Source organism: Erpetoichthys calabaricus, chromosome 6 (genome assembly GCF_900747795.2).
Source record: "Erpetoichthys calabaricus chromosome 6, fErpCal1.3, whole genome shotgun sequence".
NCBI lineage: Eukaryota > Metazoa > Chordata > Cladistia > Polypteriformes > Polypteridae > Erpetoichthys > Erpetoichthys calabaricus.
Window position 1 is genome coordinate 110,860,247 of NC_041399.2, and position 20,077 is coordinate 110,880,323.

Genomic DNA, 20,077 nt, shown 5'->3' on the forward strand with positions numbered 1-20,077 from the left:
AAAGTACCTGGGAGTTTCTTAAATTAAAGACTCTTAGAATTATTACATTTATATAGTGCTTTTCTCACTACTCGAAGTGCCACCACACAGAGGACCTGGGGTGCGAACCTATATTCTCCTTACTGTGAGGCAGTAGCACTACCACAATGAAATAAACACCTTTTATTTGAACCCAGGACTGTGTTGTAAAGTTGTTTGAGGTGTTGCAACACCTCCTACAGGTAACAGTTAAAAGCTGACCTTTCTTTGAGAAAATTGCCTTCTCTTGTCTCATTCAAGCTTTTCTTGCCTTTCTTTTCTGGAATCTGGAATTTATCTTCTACATTTTATTTCAAACAAAAAGCATCTGAGATTGGCTGTGCAGTCTGTGGACTTTGCCACTCTACAATTCAAGTGCATTAGGACTGGGGGGATTGGGGGATACAATGTAGAAACTGCCTTGATTGCTACATTTTGGCAAAAAGTCATTTTTAAATTGCATATAAGTTATTCTTAAATATAATTTGTGTTCAGATTGATAAAATTATGCTTAATCTAATAATCTTGTAATCTAATCCAATCCATCACCCACCTTCTTTAAGGAGCCTATGATTATCCATATTTTAATGTCTTACAAAGAACTTTGTTGGTTTACAGTTTTGTTTTGTGGTAATTAATGCACCTATAGAATAGAGTGAGGTGAAGGTAGACAAATGAGATGACCTGTTGGTCAGCCTTTTTCTTATGTATATTTTATATGCCAGATTTTAAATCCTATCCATTGTGGATGCTAGAGGCACTGTTGCCCCGTTAAACCCACCAGACAGACATCCAAGACATGCGTTTAAAAGCACCAAGAAGATTCTTTAATATTTTCTTCAATAATAGTGCACAAAGCACCGTACACTCCACAATAATCAATTACAAATACCAATCCTCCACTCCCAGCAGCTCCGTCACACTCCCACCCAAATCTGGCTCAACTGCTGGGCTTCCCACAATCCTTTTTTTAAAGTCCATGACCCGGAAGTATTCCGTCTCTGGGTCAAACGCCTTCTTCAGGTGTCCCAGAAGTACTGCGGGTTTCCGTCCTCGTGACTCCTACATACATCCGGGTTAACGTCATGGTAGTATTCCCCTGGTTCTTGGTGAGCTCCCCCTGGTAGCACCCATGGCACCCAACAGGACTGAAGAGACGGACTCCATGTCCCATACTGCCCTGTGGGAATCCGAGGAACCATATCCATTCAGGGGAGCTGCCATCTAGCGTCTCGGGGGATGTAGTGCCCACCGTCCATCACACCATAATTAAATTTTTTTTCTTTGTTCTTTTTCTTTTTTTCCAAAAACACCATTTTTAAAATATCATGTGATTAAAATTGCTAGATAGCAGATTTTAACTCAAGTTATGGAAAAACTGATGTGCTGTTGTTGGATGTAGAGGGTCTATGGATAATTGTAGTTTAAATTTCTTAACCATAACATTTTTCAAAGAAATACCCAATGGAAATTTTAAATCTGCACTACAGCTAAAACTGTTGGCTGTCATCTGGATATGACTGATAGCCAATAAATTAGTGATAAAGAAATATCGATTGATAATGCAGCTGTGAGGTTATGTTTAGTGTAATGGAAGTACCAAGTACATGTTTAGTCACTGTAGCATAAAGTGTCACTAAGACATCTTTCATACGTTTTAACAAAAGTAAATTGCTTTAATTTTTTACTTTATGGATGTGAACTTTGTCACTTACCCACTCACTTTTTCAAAGAGCAGAAAGAGTGAGCTGCTCTGACTAAGTCAAGCACTTCAATGGTGTGGAGTCTGAAGCAAGACTGTTCGCATAAGACAACATTTAGCCCTGCATTCTGGTCCAGTATGGGAAGGTACTTACCTTGTGTGGTGGTGTATAATTAATACAACTGCTGTATTGAATAGAGTATCATTATTAGCGAACTGAATAAATACTGTATATACCTTCCTTATTTGGTAACATTCAGCCATTCAGACCTGCTTACATCCGTATATGTGTCCTGCAACAAACAAGGTACTTACTTAAGTGTACATGACTGCAGATGTTTTAATGTGTTATTATTATTATTGTGACCAGATGTTGAGTGAGTTTTATATAAAAAAAAAAAAAAAAATTACAAGATGAAGTAACTGTTCCCAATGTTCACTTGAAAAAGTAAACTAACTAACACAGAGTGTTTCTGTGTTTTCAGACAGGCAATTTTGAAAATTTTCAAATGAAACTCAGTGGGAGATTTTGAAATTTAGAGCATGCTAAGAAATCTCAATGAAAACTGAATTGTCTCAGCAAATACCACATGAAGAATAAATGTGCTAGGTTTCAACAAAGTGATTCACATTCACATTTTTTGTCTTATTTATGTGTTTCCAAGTTGCAAAGTCAGTAGTTTGAACAATTCAGACAGAAATATCAACAAAACAAGTTTTTCATCTTTTTTTTCTGGTAAATTTAATTTGTTTCATTATCTTTAAGAAAAACACAAGGACAATTTGATGAGGGCAATCAATTTGTTCTAAGAGTGGCTTATCGGGTTATATTGTTGGCAATCGGGTTATATTGTTGGCATTCTCAAACTCACTTGTTCCAGTTCAAGTTTCCGGGTTGTTGGAACCTATCCTGATAGCATGAAGTGCAAACCAGGAAGCAGCCATGGACAAGGAATTAGTACATCATCCATCCATCCATTTTCCAACCCGCTGAATCCGAACACAGGGTCACGGGGGTCTGCTGGAGCCAATCCCAGCCAACACAGGTCACAAGGCAGGAACCAATCCCAGGCAGGGTGCCAACCTACCGCAGAACACACACAAACACACCCACACACCAAGCACACACTAGGGCCAATTTAGAATCGCCAATCCACCTAACCTGCATGTCTTTGGACTGTGGGAGGAAACCGGAGCGCCCGGAGGAAACCCACGCAGACACGGGGAGAACATGCAAACTCCACGCAGGGAGGACCCGGGAAGCAAACCCAGGTCCCCAGATCTCCCAACTGCGAAGCAGCAGCGCTACCCACTGCGCCACCGTGCCACCCTAGTACATCATTGTGTGTGTGTATATATAATGTATGTGTGTGAAGTAGTGATTTGACCCTCTCCAGTATGTTGCTTTCATGCACATTGTATATTACAGTTCCACTTAAATGTGTTTTGACGTACCTTGAAGTGAATCACTGTAACTATCTTTGAATTAACATCTACTTTTTTTATATAAACTATTTAATTTTGAGTCTCCTTTAAGACATCTTTTCATTCAGGTTTTTGTTGGACTGTAAATCCTTATGCAGTTTATCTCAAGATGTAATTTCCTGTTTATTTTATGATCTTTAGATTCATATGTAAAGTATGTCAAATGCATTTTAACAAATCTTTTGAAAGCATTTTATGAAAATGATTGTCCCTTCAAACACTGTAAAACTTGGTGTACTTTCTATGAGGTGTCCAGGACAATGTTGTGGTATAGTGAACTATATGGACTCTGTATGCGACAGCAACCATATGCTAATATACAGTACATAAAGCTAGCCAGGACACAGCAGTCAACTATCTCTGACCATTTTTGAGCACACTGGAAAGTGTATCATAGCAGCATGCAGTGCATTTATCTTTTGCCCAAATATGTCTTAGGTATTATGTTTGTGATAATTGGAAGGAAGCATGATTGTGGAATGTGTTTTTTAACAGCAGGCAAGAACATTGTTGCATTTGAGTCAACTTTTCTATTAGGGGTTGTCTTCTGAGACAGAAATATTGGGACATTGAAGAAGTGTTCACCACTAGTGTGTAGTGGCTTAAAGTTCAGTGTACTGGACATAGGAGTCCTGCTGTTCTATCAGTTTTTTTTTTTTTCTTTCGAAGCACATCCCTAACATTATGTGATTTGAATTTTTAATTTGAAGATGCTGTTATTCCAGATGATTTACAGTGTTAAGGATAAGTATGTTAAACCTTCAGAATTGCTCATTTTTCTGCATTAATTGGTCATAGATTGTGATAAGACTTTCTAAGTCACAGGTATTGACAAACACTGTCTATGCTAATAACATTCACACAATTGTAATCTCATGTATTTATTGAACACATTCATCAAGCATTCATTGTTTAAAATAAAAAAAAAATCATTTTTTTCCTCAGAATTCTACATACAACACCCCATAATGACAACGTGAAAAAAGTTTACTTGAGATTTTTGCAAATTTATTAAAAATAAAAACATTGAGAAAGTACATATACAGAAGTATTCACAGCCTTTGCCATGAAGCTCAAAATTGAGCTCAGGTGCATTCTGTTTCCCCTGATCATCCTTGAGATTTTTCTGCAGCTTAATTGGAGTCCACCTGTGGTAAATTCAGTTGATTGGACATGATTTGGAAAGGCACACCCCTGTCTATATAAGGTCCCACAGTTGACAGTTCATGTCCGAGCACAAACCAAGCATGAAGTCAAAGGAATTTTCTGTAGACCTCCGAGACAGGGTTGTCTCGAGGCACAAATCTGGGGAAAGTTACAGAAAAATTTCTGCTGCTTTGAAGGTCCCAATGAGCACAGTGGCCTCCATCATCTGTAAGTGGAAGAAGTTCGAAACCACCAGGACTCTTCCTAGAGCTGGCCGGCCATCTAAACTGAGCGATCGGGGGAGAAGGGCCTTAGTCAGGGAGGTGATCAAGAACCCGATGGTCACTCTGTCAGAGCTCCAGAGGTCCTCTGTGGAGAGAGGAGAACCTTCCAGAAGGACAACCATCTCTGCAGCAATCCACCAATCAGACCTGTATGGTAGAGTGGCAAGACGGAAGCCTCTCCTTAGTAAAAGGCACATTGCAGCCTGCCTGGAGTTTTACAAAAGGCACCTGAAGGACTCTCAGACCATGAGAAAGAAAATTCTCTGGTCTGATGAGACAAAGATTGAACTCTTTGGTGTGAATGCCATGCGTCACGTTTGGAGGAAACCAGGCACCGCATGGGGATGTTTTTCAGCAGCAGGGACTGGGAGACTAGTCAGGATAAAGGGAAAGATGACTGCAGCAATGTACAGAGACATTATGGATGAAAACCTGCTCCAGAGTGCTCTTGACCTCAGACTGGGGCGACAGTTCATCTTTCAGCAGGACAATGACCCTAAGCACACAGCCAAGATATCAAAGGAGTGGCTTCAGGACCTCTCTGTGAATATCCTTGAGTGGCCCAGCCAGATCCCAGACTTGAATCCGATTGAACATCTCTGGAGAGATCTTAAAATGGCTGTGCACCAACGCTTCCCATCCAACCTGATGGAGCTTGAGAGGTGCTGCAAAAAGGAATGGGCGAAACTGGCCAAGGATAGGTGTGCCAAGCTTGTGGCATCATATTCATAAAGACTTGAGGCTGTAATTGCTGCCAAAGGTGCATCGACAAAGTATTGAGCAAAGGCTGTGAATACTTATGTACATGTGATTTCTCAGTTTTTTTTATTTTTAATAAATTTGCAAAAACCTCAAGTAAACTTTATTCATGTTGTCATCATGGGGTGTTTGTGTGTAGAATTCTGAGGGAAAAAATGAATTTACTCCATTTTGGAATAAGGCTGTAACATAACAAAATGTGGAAAAAGTGATGCCCTGTGAATACTTTCTGGATGCACTGTACATACTCGGTGTATTTTAGTTGTTCCGGTAATCAGAACATTGGTTTAATGTAATATGAATAGATAAAGTGGGGAAAAATAAACCAGTTAATGTCAAACATGTAATTTATTTGAAAAATCCTAACCATGGTCAGGGCATAGTTTTAAATAAAAAAACTCTTGCTTATCAGCCTGGAACCCTAAATATGTGCAGAATGTGGGCTGTTTGAACTAAGTCTCCCATTTATTAGAGCAGGTGAAATGGCAGTCTTTTTTTTTTTTTTTTTTGTTCTTCCTATTCTTTCAGAAGCTCATCAGAAAACAATTTAATAAATTATCAGAACTCCTGCTCCTGGCATTTGTCCGGCAAGGCGTATATATGTGTCTTTGCTCTTATGGTTTTTTATTGTCTGGTGTCCCTTTGTTTATGTACCTTTTTAGTCCATTGCAGTTGCACCTTTTTTTTTTCAATTGCTATGAGTGGAGCTCTTTGGATTCACTAGAAACCTTACTCCATTTGTGGCAAGTGTGACAGATACTCCATTTTGTTGTGAGTTTTGTTATCATTGTTATATATTTTTTTGCTGTTTGAATGACTCTAGTACATTTGTTACTCAACACACAGTGACTCTAGTACATTTGTTACTCAACACATCCGTGTCCTGTTTGCAACTGTGCTGCCATTGGCTGGCCTGTTTTTGATATAATCATGAATATGTCTTGAATGAAGACCCCTGGTGTACTACTAAGAGTGTATAAGAAACCGTAGTTAATCTGACACTTGATACTGTGTTGCATTCAACACCTCCTAAGCCTATAATCTTATTCATTCTCCCTCAGAAATTCACATGCAGCATTTGTTAGGATCTGCATTAAATGTCATTGCCTGCACAACTGATTCTTTTACTTAAGCCTCCTGTTATGCTTGGAAAGGTAAGTTGCACTTGTGCTCTAATCAAGCCATGTACATTGGTTGATTTGAAGAAAAGCCAGAAGTGCGATAGTATTTATTAGTATTTGCACAGTCTGCGAAAGAAAAGAAACGCATGGTACCAGAAGTGTGACTCCCTTTAAAATGGATGTCATATTATTTAAATTTGTTGTGGGGTATGTGAGATTTCCAGACCACGGTTGTTGATCTTGTTGCTGCGCAAATTTCATGACTGAAAATTGCATTCATGCTCGTCCCTTTTTCTGACAGCCAATAATGTGTTGCCTGATGGAGCCAAGACCTTTCAAAGGATTAACAGCTGCAGTGAGTTCAGCTGTAATCTTGGCCCTTCATTTCCCCCATCCCCATTCTGTTATGGTATGTAAAATAGGAGACATCAGACGGATGAGCTTCTCTTTTGTTTATGAGGTCCACAGCCTCTGTGCTGCCTGACGGAGCTGACGCTGTACAAGTGATTAATAGCTACAGTGAGCTCAGATGCAGTCACTGCAATTTTTTTTTTGTTTGTTTCTTTCTCCATTCTGTTTTAGTATAAAAAAACAGACATTATGCAGATGAGCTTTTCTTCTGTTTTTGAGTGCTTCTTATTACATTACTTGTCACTAAATTCTGTTTCTGCTGCCGGATGAGCATTCATTGGTTGTCCGCTCTCCTGCACTAAAGACAAAATGAAACCGGTTTGATTTTATTGGAGCGTGTCACAGAGTAGCTGGCCTTAGTCTCTGGCTATGTCATATTGGGCAGTTAGCTTCACAGGAGCCTGCCAGTGACTACCTCCAACTCAATAAGATTGTTTAAAAAGCTATGAGTGAAAATTGCTGGAAAAGTCACATAATGTGTCATAGGTTGTACTCAGAACTGTAGGTTTTCTGAAGAAACATAATTTCTTGTTTTAAAACGACATTGACTTATTGCAGATGTCTGACAAACTTTCTTTTGTTGGCAATGTTAATAGCATCTAGACAGCATTCCAGAGGCAAGGGTGTTTTTTTTAATGTTGATGAATTGTTGATTACTGTAGCTGGTGCACATGCCATTGAAATGTACACAACCTGTACTGAAAGCAGAGAACAGAACTTCATTTAAAGAAACAATGCAATTTGACATTGCTACTATATTTCTCTAGCTGTTTAGAGTTCTGATTTATCATTGCACATAAAAAGCAGTTTATTGATGCCGGCCTTTAACAAAGGAGATGTCTGGTACTTTGTTGACCGTTTTTATTCTTCTGGATTCATGTGAGAAACTTTACTTGCAGTGGAATGTACATCTTTGCTTTGCCATTTGGCCATTTGTCTGTGGTATGGTGGTGTCTTCTTCAACTCATTTATGGTCCGCTTTTGCTGTTTTTCATAAGGTTTTTCCCTAACACTTTATAGCACAAGAGTTGAGTTTGGGTGCTAGTATTCCCTTCTTAAATTAATGCTTCTTAACCTGATTGGGTTCAGTCACAGAATTTGGCTTAGAAAAGTTGATCTTTCAGTAAATGATCACTGTCCCCAGGATATTCACAGGGATTACAGAGAGTTTAGCCCCAAGAACCTCAAAGGAGACAATGCTTCCAGGAACCCAAAAATGTGCATTCAGCCTGCAGACTCAGCAAGGAAATGTATGCTCCTAATTCTTAAGGGAAAGTGTAGTTTCTGCTGACTATGCAAGAGTCTACTTCTAGCCACAGGTCAGTATCTAGTCATAAGGTGCACAAGTGCAAGAGAAGAATGTTATCACTAATCACCAATTTCACCCCCCTCCTCTTTCTTTTACAAGACTCTGCTTTTTTGTACTTTATTTGTGCACTAGAAGGGGTGGGGGAGGACAGACTGTGATTGTAATCTTTTGTTACACATCACTTAGTCTTCTTTTCTACATTTTGTAATTGTGTGTTTTTTTTATTGTTGCTTTCCCATGCTTTTGCTGCAGCCACTAAGACTAGGAATATATAATATAGTTCCAAAGAGTTCACAAAGTATGGATGCAACTTTTTGGAGTAGTGGGGGAGGGAGACTGATCTATGATAGAATAACTAGTGAGGTTTTTAAGTGAAAGTGCTCATCTTAAAATAAATTAAACCTTTTGTTCCAGCTTTGCTACACCAGGAAACACGAGCCACATCTGTTAATTAAAATTCCCAAGATCACTGAATATTTTAGCGATGCAACTCTTCATCTTACAGTTGATAGATATTTGTAGCAGACATTTTTACAGCTGTTGAAAACCATTTGGAGATATGTATTATAGGTAGAATTCATAGGGCTGTGTCTTTAGATTACATCCCATATGATTATGTAGATTTTGCAATTGTACTTAAAGCAGTGTATACTTCTAATCTCCAAATATTTGTGTATTTGTATTGTTAGTGTCCAGTACTGGAGTATTTTGTGAAATGACATGAAGGCACAAACAAGTACAGTAACAGTCCTGTATTAACAGAGTGAGTTCAATGCATCTTGGATACTTTGACCAGCAAGAAAAAAAAAACATGCCTTGGCAAACATCAAAGCAGTTATCCAAAATGCACTTCTGCTATGTTAAGATTGTGTCTAAAGAGCACAACAGGTACTGCTATAACATATGGTGTCCCACTCGCACGCTTGAAAGTGCTTTTGCATTTAAATTTAATCACTTTATTTTAAGCTCCCCAAAAGTCATTAGTCTTGACCTGTTGCAGCATTTTCCACAAATAAAAATTAAAATTGCTCATTTTGACCAACAAATGCCTCCATTTTAATATCCAGAAGTCCTCCTCCCAACATTATAATTTTTTTTATAATTAAAATTCTAATTTCACTAGATTTAGAATGAAACTATAATCTGCAAGACAAACCATTTTCAATTTTGTGTCGCATCTCCTTGTAACTACCAATACTACTGATGACTTGAGCAGTATCTATTTAGGCTTCATGTTCCCAACATTCAGAGTAGCTGTACAAGATCCTCGAGTCATGCAGGCCCCTCAAGGACATTTGGAGATCCCCTAACTAGCCCCAGAGAGCATCAAACTGAGATTGGTTAACATATAGCATCACCACATTTTAAATGAGTATTTACATGCCTGATTACTACTTAGTATTAAGGATAGTGTGTTGTATTTGCTTTTGACTTAATTATTTACAAGGGAGGCTGTTGCCTGTTCAGCTTTATTAAAAACAATGTACTTAAGTCTTTCCTCCTAATTACATTGTGTTTTTTTTTGTGTTTTAGAAAGCTATAGATCTTGCAAGCAAAGCCGCTCAAGAAGATAAAGCAGGAAATTATGAAGAAGCGCTGAGATTGTACCAGCATGCTGTGCAGTATTTTCTCCATGTAGTTAAATGTAAGTTGTTATATTTTCAAACTGACTTCTACTGTGACTGTGATGTAATTTAATGGCAAAGCCTTTAAATACTTTTATATAAATGATGTAAGCATGTGTGTGTATATTTAAAAAAAAAAAAATCTATACACACAGTATATATCTGTGTATACACATTTTTATCTTTTCAGATGAAGCACAAGGAGATAAAGCTAAACAAAGCATTAGGTCAAAATGCACAGAATATCTGGACAGAGCAGAAAAGCTGAAGGAATACCTGAAAAAGAAGGAAAAAGCCCCTCCTTCAAAGCCTGTAAAAGAGTCCTCATCCCATCCAGATGACAAAGGGTTGGTCCTTTATTTCTCATTACCATCTCAAACCTATACTGGGGAGGAGGTAGGGGGGTAGGCAACCTAAATATGGGTTTCACAAATTACTTTCCTTTACATTGGCATTCATCCCACTTTCATGATTTCATGATACTGTACATGTTTTAACTGAATTTCTTGTTTAAATATCTGATTGTTCCCCTCTTTTGTACTCCGAAACACAGTGATTTACTTCTATACAGAATACAGCAACGTTAGCCATTTCAGTTTTTTCAGTGTTGTGTTTGTCGTTTTTTTTTGTGCTAATAAACATAGAATTAAATTACAGTAGAATACATATAGGTTATAATTGCAGCAAATGTTGGATGATGCCAGATTTACTTGGTGTACAACTGTTTTAGGTTACACCCAACCAGATTTAACTACATACTAATATTTTAACAAGTAATTTAAACTTTTCATATTTAAAGGTGACCATTCACAAAACCATGCAAAATTAAACAATAAAATAACTGTACAGTACACGTGCAGTAAAAGTTTAACAACCCCTTGCTGTTATGGCACCTCTCCCAACCTAAGTTGATATCTATAAAACATTGGTCTAATTATAGCATTCCTACCAAGAATTGAAAACTCCTTGTGGGGATAAGACAGATTAAAGGGAGCAGAAAAAAACTACAAAAAAAAGGTGCCTGGCATCAAGAATTTAAAGTTAAGTAATTTTATGGCACCAGTTGATACTTTGACAAGATATTTAGATAGCTCCAGACAGTTGTAACCATTTTTACCAGAGTTTTACCTGAATGGACGGATGGATGGACTGAATAATTACACTTTCATTTTTTTCAATGTTCCTTAAAAGTGTGAAACACACAGGGTTCTATGTTTATAACTAGATTTATTATCCAAAGACTTTTATTGTGCAGTGATTGTGTGGAGGAAGAAAACAGCGGACTGGAAACTGGGGTTGGTACATTTTGATATGGCTGTTTATACATGTTTAATTATTCCATCCATCCATCCGTGGTTGCATCCACTCCAACAAGCATCAGACGCGAGGCAGGAACAATCCCTGGATGGGGCACCAGCTTATCACAAGGTGAATACAAGGAATTAAATACACTAGCGTCAATTTAGCATCACCAAATCCTCTAACCTAGATGCCTTTGGAATTAACGCAGAGCATGCTGAGGAAACTCCATTCAGAAAACACCTGGAATTGGCCTCCTACAGCGAGGCAGCAGCCCTAGCGCTGATCCATCGACCACCTCACATGTTTAATTTTTAACAGTGTAAATTATTTAAATGAAGTTAACAATTTTTCTTTATAATGTAATATATAAGCATGTGTTTAACCCATTAGGGTTTAATCCATTTCTTCATGTAAATGGTATTGGGTATAAATCTTAGGATTCTAAATGTTCAGAGAGCTGTCACATTATGAATTTAATGTATTCTATGCAGATCCTCTTTGTACAAGAGGAAGAATGTTTAAGAAGCACATAGTGATTAACAGCTGGCTCGGGGAGCACTTGGAATATGAAGCATTTAATGTGCAACTTTAGTTGCAATGGGGTGTGAGAAACTCTAGTAAAATTAAACCAAGATTTTAAAATGAAGTTTCCGATTTTCTGTGTTAATGAAGACAAAAACTAAGGGATTAAAGTTGAAATTTCATCTTTTTAATAAAGAAATAAACGATGAGATTAAAGTGAATTTTTTTTTTCTCTGTGGCCCTAATATGCTTCTGTAAAGATTGGCACCGTGTGGTGGAGAGTGGGTGGGGGGATAGTCATAAAATGCAATGTAAAGTGGCATATTTAAAAAGCAGAAATTTTCAGTTTTACTAATGACGATATTGGCTAATCACTTAACTTCCTCAATCATTCTTTATGCAAATTTTATGTGCAAAAACAAATCTTTAAAATACAACAATATTAAATAAACCTTTCTGGAATAACATGATGCTGAAATAGAATGAGGCAGTGCAGTTCACTTTTTTATTACATTTGAATGTGAGGTTCTTGTCCTTGAATAGCACATTTTTGTAATGCATTGAAATTCTATTTGAATAGTGACATTTTATCTAAAAGCCCTACTGGGTAAAATGTTAATCTTTTAGCAGCGCAATGATCCCAAATCCAAGTCTGGAGAAACCATGGACTGGCTCAAAGACTGAAAGATGAATATCCTACTATGGCCCAGTCAAAGCCTTAACCTCAATCTGATGTAGAATCTGTGGCACTGTTGGAAAGTTGTGGTGCAAAAGCTTTATCTGACTAACCTCAACAATTTGGATCAAATATACCTGGATGAATGGGCCAAAATTGTTCAGTGTGCAGAGCTGCAGAAGGCTGCTCAATAAGATATTAGATCTAATGCTTTAGACAAACTGCTGATTTTACTTTTGTTAAGATTTTGTCCAACATATAATAAGGTTGCATTAAACTAATTTTGAGTGCTTTAACACTAGAATTACCAGAGCCTACAAAAAAACTCGTATATCTGGCCCACCTTAAATCGCTTCTTAAATCCGTTCACACCTCTCCGCCAGCATCCTTTGTCCTCTAAATGTGCTGATAAAAGAGAAGCTACCAGCAGCCGGCTATTCCATCCCCCCACCGACTTAGAACGTGAGCGAAGTTTTCCCAGCTCACGCCTTGATTGATTATGTGGGAGTGAAGTGGAGTTTTACAGTGGAAATAAGAGATCATTATTCTAAAGTAATCTGTGTAAACACATTGTTAAAACAGAAACTTTGTCATATTTTAGTAATAAATGTTACAAAATGTAGTAGGCATAAACTATAGAATGTGTAAAGCCCGAGTTCCAAAGATCAAATAAACACTTTCACAAAAGCTTCAAGGGCAATACAACAGCTTCTGTGGCGTAGCGCGTTAAGATTTGCCTCTTCGAGCACAACAGCTCTGCTGCCTCTCAGACCTGAGTTCGATTCCCCGCTAGGGATAAAATGTTGCTTTTTTTTTTTTTTTTTCTTTTTAACCTCAAACGGACATAAAATTTATAAATTGGTATGCACTGTCAGTTAATGAGATCGTTATATTTTCATGTGGGATGCTCCTTTTAAAATATTTTTTTAAACAATTGAGACTGCAATTAACAGGAACAACTGTCCTTATAACTGTTATTTTTAAGATCCATAACACACAGACAGACGAGCACTGCGTAATAGAGAGACAGACAGGCAGAGATATATAAATAAACAGGCACATGTACTGAAAGAAAAAAAAAGATCAACGTGCGTTGTTTCTGCAGCACTGAATGAGCTCACCCGCTCTAACATCACCCCTCCCCCCCATCTGACTCTCTAAGAGAGTGGGTGAGCTCATTCAGTGCTACAGGAACAACGCACATTGATCTTTTTTCTTCTTTCAGTACATGTGCCTTCCCTGTTTATTTATATATCTCTGCCTGTCTGTCTCCCTATTACGCAGTGCTAGTCTGTCTGTGTATTATGGATCTTAAAAATAACAGTTATAAGGACAGTTGTTCCTGTTAATTGCAGTCTCAATTGTTTAAAAAATATTTTAAAAGGAGCATCCCACATGAAAATATAACGATCTCATTAACTGACAGTGCATACCAATTTATAAATTTTATGTCCGTTTGAGGTTAAAAAGAAAAAAAAAAAAAAAAGCAACATTTTATCCCTAGCGGGGAATCGAACTCAGGTCTGAGAGGCAGCAGAGCTGTTGTGCTCGAAGAGGCAAATCTTAACGCGCTATGCTACAGAGGCTGTTGTATTGCCCTTGAAGCTTTTGTGAAAGTGTTTATTTGATCTTTGGAACTCGGGCTTTACACATTCTATAGTTTATGCCTACTACATTTTGTAACATTTATTACTAAAATATGACAAAGTTTCTGTTTTAACAATGTGTTTACACAGATTACTTTAGAATAATGATCTCTTATTTCCACTGTAAAACTCCACTTCACTCCCACATAATCAATCAAGGCGTGAGCTGGGAAAACTTCGCTCACGTTCTAAGTCAGTGGGGGGATGGAATAGCCGGCTGCTGGTAGCTTCTCTTTTATCAGCACATTTAGAGGACAAAGGATGCTGGCGGAGAGGTGTGAACGGATTTAAGAAGAGATTTAAGGTGGGCCGGATATACGAGTTTTTTCGTAGGCTCTGGTAATTCTAGTGTTAAAGTAAAAAATATCATTGAAGACCATATTTCATTTTAGGATTTGTTACTCTAAATTTAGAATGCTGGTCAAAGGACTAAATAGTTTTGCAAAACAATGTATTTGGGCTTTGTTTTGGTTTTAAAAAATCTTTATTAGAGCTGTGTTACACTTCCTAAATATATATTTGGGCTATCGGTATTAGCCGCTGATCTGACAAAGAAAATTAGCATCAAAAATTAAAGGCAGCTGAGAAATTCTATAATTATTCTAGACATTTTTTTTCCTAAATAAATATTTAACTTGCATATTTTTTGTAATCATTCAGAAGTTAAATGTCACATACTGTTTGTCAAAAATGTTGTATGAATAGAAATGTGGTGGAATGTGTGTGTATGTGTTGAGGTTGATTATCACTCTGCTACTGAGAGAGGACCTAGCTACCTGTGACCCAGAAATATGGGCTGGTAAATTTATTAATGGCTAGTTGTACTTGATTTAAGCTGGCAACTTTTAAAAGGTTACATATGAGCGTATGTGTTTGTTTAATTGGTTTTAAAGTGCTTCCCATGTTTTACTTTGTCCATAACTTTTTTTTAATGTTTATCTAGCATGAAAAGCCTTGCGTGCATTTTTAATTTGTCTTACCACTGACATTCTAGTTTTTGTTCTTTTAAATTCTCAACACACTATTATATTGTAAAATACCTGTTTAGAGTTATGATTGCTTTTAGGTGCAAGCCAGTTTTAATCTTAAGAATTGTTCTCTTTAGGACTGATAGTGATGAAGAAATTGACCCTGAGAAAAAGAAATTCCAAAATCAACTTCAAGGTAAATTCAGTGTTTTGTTTGCTTGGGATACCTGCAGCTTTTGCTTTTTCTCCTTAAATCTAATGTATGTAATTTTGTTTTGTGTTGGCTGATTACAGAAATTATATTTTAAACTCTGAAATCATTTTACTTCAATACATATTTGTAGTAATTTCAAGTGTGATAGTGCTCATTACTAATGGAATCTGTATTTTAGGGGCAATTGTTATGGAGAAACCAAATGTGAAATGGAGTGATGTTGCTGGTCTAGAAGGAGCCAAAGAAGCATTAAAGGAAGCTGTAATTCTTCCAATTAAATTTCCTCATCTTTTTACAGGTATCAATATAGCACTAAATTATTCTGGAATAAAGCCTGTATTCACATCCACTTTCCAACAGCAAGACAGTACAGATACCATGCAAAATGTTCTCATTTAAATGTTTGCTTAGTCTAAGCATATCAGTAGCTCATGAACAATATGTTTAATTTAGAAATGTTTCTGTATTGTGTTTGTGCCTCCTTTCTTTTAGAACTTATTTTTATCCATATTACTAACCGAAGGTTGTAAACCGGATGGGCGCAAGGCTCACCAGATGTATGGAAACCCCAAAGGTCCATGCTGTGACAACGCGCGCGCCTACAACACGCTTGCGAAAGGAGTCACAGCTCAAACCAAAGGTCCATGCTGTGACAATGTGCGCGCCTACAATGCGCTTGCAGAAGGAGTCACGGCTCAAACCAACTGTGACAACGCGCGCGCCTACAACGCGCTTGCGAAAGGAGTCACGGCTCAAACCAAAGAAAACACAGAAACGAGACTACGACCCGTGAACTACACCCGAGGTAAAGCGTGCACGCCAGGTTGTACGGCCGCCCGGACACGACCGCCCACACCACCGCACATACCCTCCATGATATGTCTTCACGCAGCGGCTTCCCACCGAGGCGCATATTGTGCTGTGGCGCTCGCCCCACAGTCAGACGCAGCGGCTTCCCAGAGTCCGTAGGTGGCCCCCAAACAACACAACCTGTTCAAGCAGTCGGTGTCAGCGAAGGCCTCACGTCTCCACAAAACGAAACCGCTTTAGTACAGATATGCTTATTGTATTAAATGACATTTCCCCAGACGCACCCGCCCTCCATGATATGTCATCCATCCACATATCGGACGGAACAGAAACTGATTGTCATTCTAGGATTTCCGATTTGCTAGCAAATCGCGGGCTTACTTGTTTTGCTTATAAATGATGCATTTATTGTGTACAGTGTGTTAGATGCAGGGATGTGTACTTATTTGGAAATAACCTCCTTAAACATTTATGGTCATAGTCATCCTGGGGAAATGACTTGTCTTTCATTTTTAAATTGGGGAGCAAGCATAATCATTAAATGATGCCTCTCAGTGTGAAACACTTAATGGGTTTAGCAAATTGATGTACAGTTAGGTCCATAAATATTTACTACTAATTTTGGTTCTGTACATTACCACAATGAATTTTAAATGAAACAACTTGGGTGCAATTGAAGTGCAGACTTTCAGCTTTAATTCAGTGGGGTGAAGAAAACGATTGCATAAAAATGTGAGGCAACTAAAGCAATTTTTTAACACAATCCCTTCATTTCAGGGGCTCAAAAGTAATTGGACAAATTAAATAACGAAGTAAAATGTTCATTTCTAATACTTGGTTGAAAACCCTTTGCTGGCAATGACAGCCTGAAGTCTTGAACTCACGAACATCACCAGATGCTGGGTTTCCTCCTTTTTAATGCTCTGCCAGGCCTTTCCTGCAGCGGCTTTCAGTTGCTGTTTGTTTGTGGGCCTTTCTGTCTGAAGTTTAGTCTTCAACAAGTGAAATGCATGCTCAGTTGGGTTAAGATCAGGTGACTGACTTGGCCATTCAAGAATTTTCCACTTATTTGCTTTAATAAACTCCTGGGTTGCTTTGGCTGTATGTTTTGGGTCATTGTCCATCTGTATCATGAAACGCCACCCAATCAATTTGACTGTATTTAGCTGGATTTGAGCAGACAGTATGTCTCTGAACACCTCAGAATTCATTCGGCTGCTTCTGTCCTATGTCACATCATCAATAAACACTAGTGTCCCAGTGCCACTGGCAGCCATGCACGCCCAAGCCATCACACTGCCTCCACCATGTTTTACAGATGATGTGGTATGCTTTGGATAATGAGCTGTTCCCCGCCTTCTCCATACTTTTTTCTTGCCATCATTCTGGTAGAGGTTGATCTTGGTTTCATCTATCCAAAGAATGTTTTTCTAGAACTGTGCTGGCTTTTTTAGATGTTCTTTAGCAAAGTTCAATCTAGCCTTTCTATTCTTGAGGCTTATGAGTGGCTTGCACATTGAAGTGCACCCTCTGTATTTACTTTCATGCAGTCTTCTCTTTATGGTAAACTTGGATATCGATGCGCCTACCCCCTGGAGAGTGTTGTTCACTTGGTTGGCTGTTGTGAAGGGGTTTCTCTTCACCATGGAAATAATTCTGCAGTCATCCACCACTGTTGTCTTCCGTGGACGTCCTGGTCTTTTTGCGTTGCTGAGTTCACCAGTGCTTGCTTTCTTTCTCAGGATGTAAGCAAACTATAGATTTTGCCATTCATAATATTGTAGCAATATTTCGGATGGGTTTTTTCTGTTTTCGCAGCTTAAGGATGGCTTCTTTCACCTGCATGGAGAGCTCCTTTGACTGCATGTTGTCTGTTCACAGCAAAATCTTCCACATGCAAGCACCACACCTTAAATCAACTCCAGGCCTTTTATCTGCTTAATTGATAATGACATAACGACAGACTTGCCCACACCTGCTCATGAAATAACCTTTGAGTCAATTGTCCAATTACTTTCGAGCCCCTGAAATGAAGGGATTAAGTTTAAAAAAAAAAAAAAAAAAATGCTTTAGTTGCCTCACATTTTTATGTAATCGTTTTGTTCACCCCACTGAATTAAAGCTGAAAGTCTACACTTCAACTGCATCTGAGTTGTTTCATTTAAAATTCATTGTGGTAATGTACAGAACCAAAATTAGAAAAATGTTGTCTTTGTCCAAATATTTATGGACCTAACTGTATACAAGGATAAAACACTGAAAACTACTTCCAGTGAATAGTAAAGTAAATGGTCTTGGCTTCTCAGATATTTTAAAACCTTATATTAGTCATTTATTATGATTTCCTGAAATTTGTGTCTATATCACTGTCTTTGTAAATGACAGCATCTTAGAACCTTTATAACAATTGTTATAAAGGTTCTAACGAGACAGATCCAGCAGTTCGAACTACAGTGGAACCTCGGGTCACGACCGTAATTAGTTCCAAAACTCTGGTTGCAACCCAATTTGGTTGTGAACCGAAGTAATTTCCCCCATAGGATTGTATGTAAATACAATTAATCCGTTCCGGACCGTACGAGCTGTATGTAAATGTATATACGCTTGCTTGCGCTCTCTCTCTCTCTCTCTCTCTCTTTCTCGCTGTCACTCGCTGCACAGGGAGAGACTGAACACGTGCGGAAATCATCAGCGCATACGAACCAGAAGGGAAACTGGCATGTTCGTCACCAGAGTGTGTGGTTGTGAACAGATGCAAAGGTTTGGCGAACTTTTTGGTCGTAACCTGATTTGTAAGTGGTCCGAGACGTTCGTGACCGGAGGTTCCACTGTGTGTGTATGTACAGTATGTATATATAAATATGTATATCTCTCTATTATATATTATACATATTTTATTTATTTATATATACATATATCTCTATTATATAATATATAATATAGTGTATATATATTATATATAGAGAGAGAGATATACATATTTTTTTTTATTTTTTTTTTAAAGGTAAAAGAACACCATGGAGGGGAATTCTTCTGTTTGGCCCACCTGGAACTGGAAAGTCCTATCTAGCCAAAGCAGTAGCAACAGAAGCCAACAACTCCACATTTTTCTCAATATCTTCTTCAGATTTAGTATCTAAATGGCTTGGAGAAAGTGAAAAGTAAGTAATAGTGCCTTTTTACCTTTTATATAAAGATGCTTTCTAGTTTGCTGTTATAAACATTTATTAGTAGTTTTCTTAATGCAGTTCAGTACAAAATTTTAGTATTGTGTATTGAAATCCAACATGCCAACTGCTTTGATCAGCATAAAATTGGTTATATATACACTTTTTTTCTTGTTAAGCTCAACACTAGAGTGTGATCTAAACTTCATAGTAATGGGGGATGTTGAAGAAATGATAATCTCCCAAATAAAATAGTTGAGCCATGAACTGACAAATGTAAGAGTGCCATTTGAAAATGAGGTGTGGAGAAGCTGTGCAAAGTATGGTGAAGTAAATCGTTGAGGTCTAAATGTCAGTATAAGGATTTTAAAATTGATTTGCTGTTTGATTTAAAGCCAGTGCTGAAGTGGAATAACAGAAGTGATGTTCATGAACTTGCTCACATATGAATAACTTGAACTGTTCTAGGATTGGGAGAATATTTAGTTAAACATCATAGTACTAAAAATATAGAAATAAAGTAAAGCCATTTAAATTTTTTGTTTTCACTTTTGTGAAGGCTTGTAAAGAATCTATTCCAACTAGCCAGAGAACATAAACCATCGATTATCTTCATTGATGAGATTGATTCTTTGTGTGGGTCAAGAAGTGAAAATGAAAGTGAAGCTGCTAGGCGAATCAAAACGGAATTTCTTGTACAAATGCAAGGTAAAACTCCCATATTTGTTCTATTTCAGTCATGTTTTTATTTGGTAATGAAGCTTGTGGCTTCAATGCCTGTTAATGCGTTCTATGGAACATAGCATCTCAGTGGTAATATATCATAATCATTTTTTGGCACCCCAAACATTATTCATGAATGGAATATTTTCTATCTGTTAAAATCTGAGAGTTCTAATTTTATTTTTATTT

At 37.7% G+C, this 20,077-nt stretch overlaps 1 protein-coding gene across 1 annotated transcript in view; it reads left to right on the forward strand.

Moving 5' to 3' along the window:
* The window catches only part of vps4b (vacuolar protein sorting 4 homolog B), a 38,372-nt gene that overhangs the window by 6,301 nt on the left and 11,994 nt on the right, over positions 1-20,077 (forward strand). The window contains exons 2-7 of the mRNA XM_028803850.2: positions 9,769-9,880; positions 10,051-10,207; positions 15,112-15,170; positions 15,367-15,486; positions 19,003-19,159; positions 19,725-19,873. Of these exons, the coding sequence (XP_028659683.1) occupies positions 9,769-9,880; positions 10,051-10,207; positions 15,112-15,170; positions 15,367-15,486; positions 19,003-19,159; positions 19,725-19,873 (754 nt within the window). The remainder of the gene's footprint in view (positions 1-9,768; positions 9,881-10,050; positions 10,208-15,111; positions 15,171-15,366; positions 15,487-19,002; positions 19,160-19,724; positions 19,874-20,077) is intronic.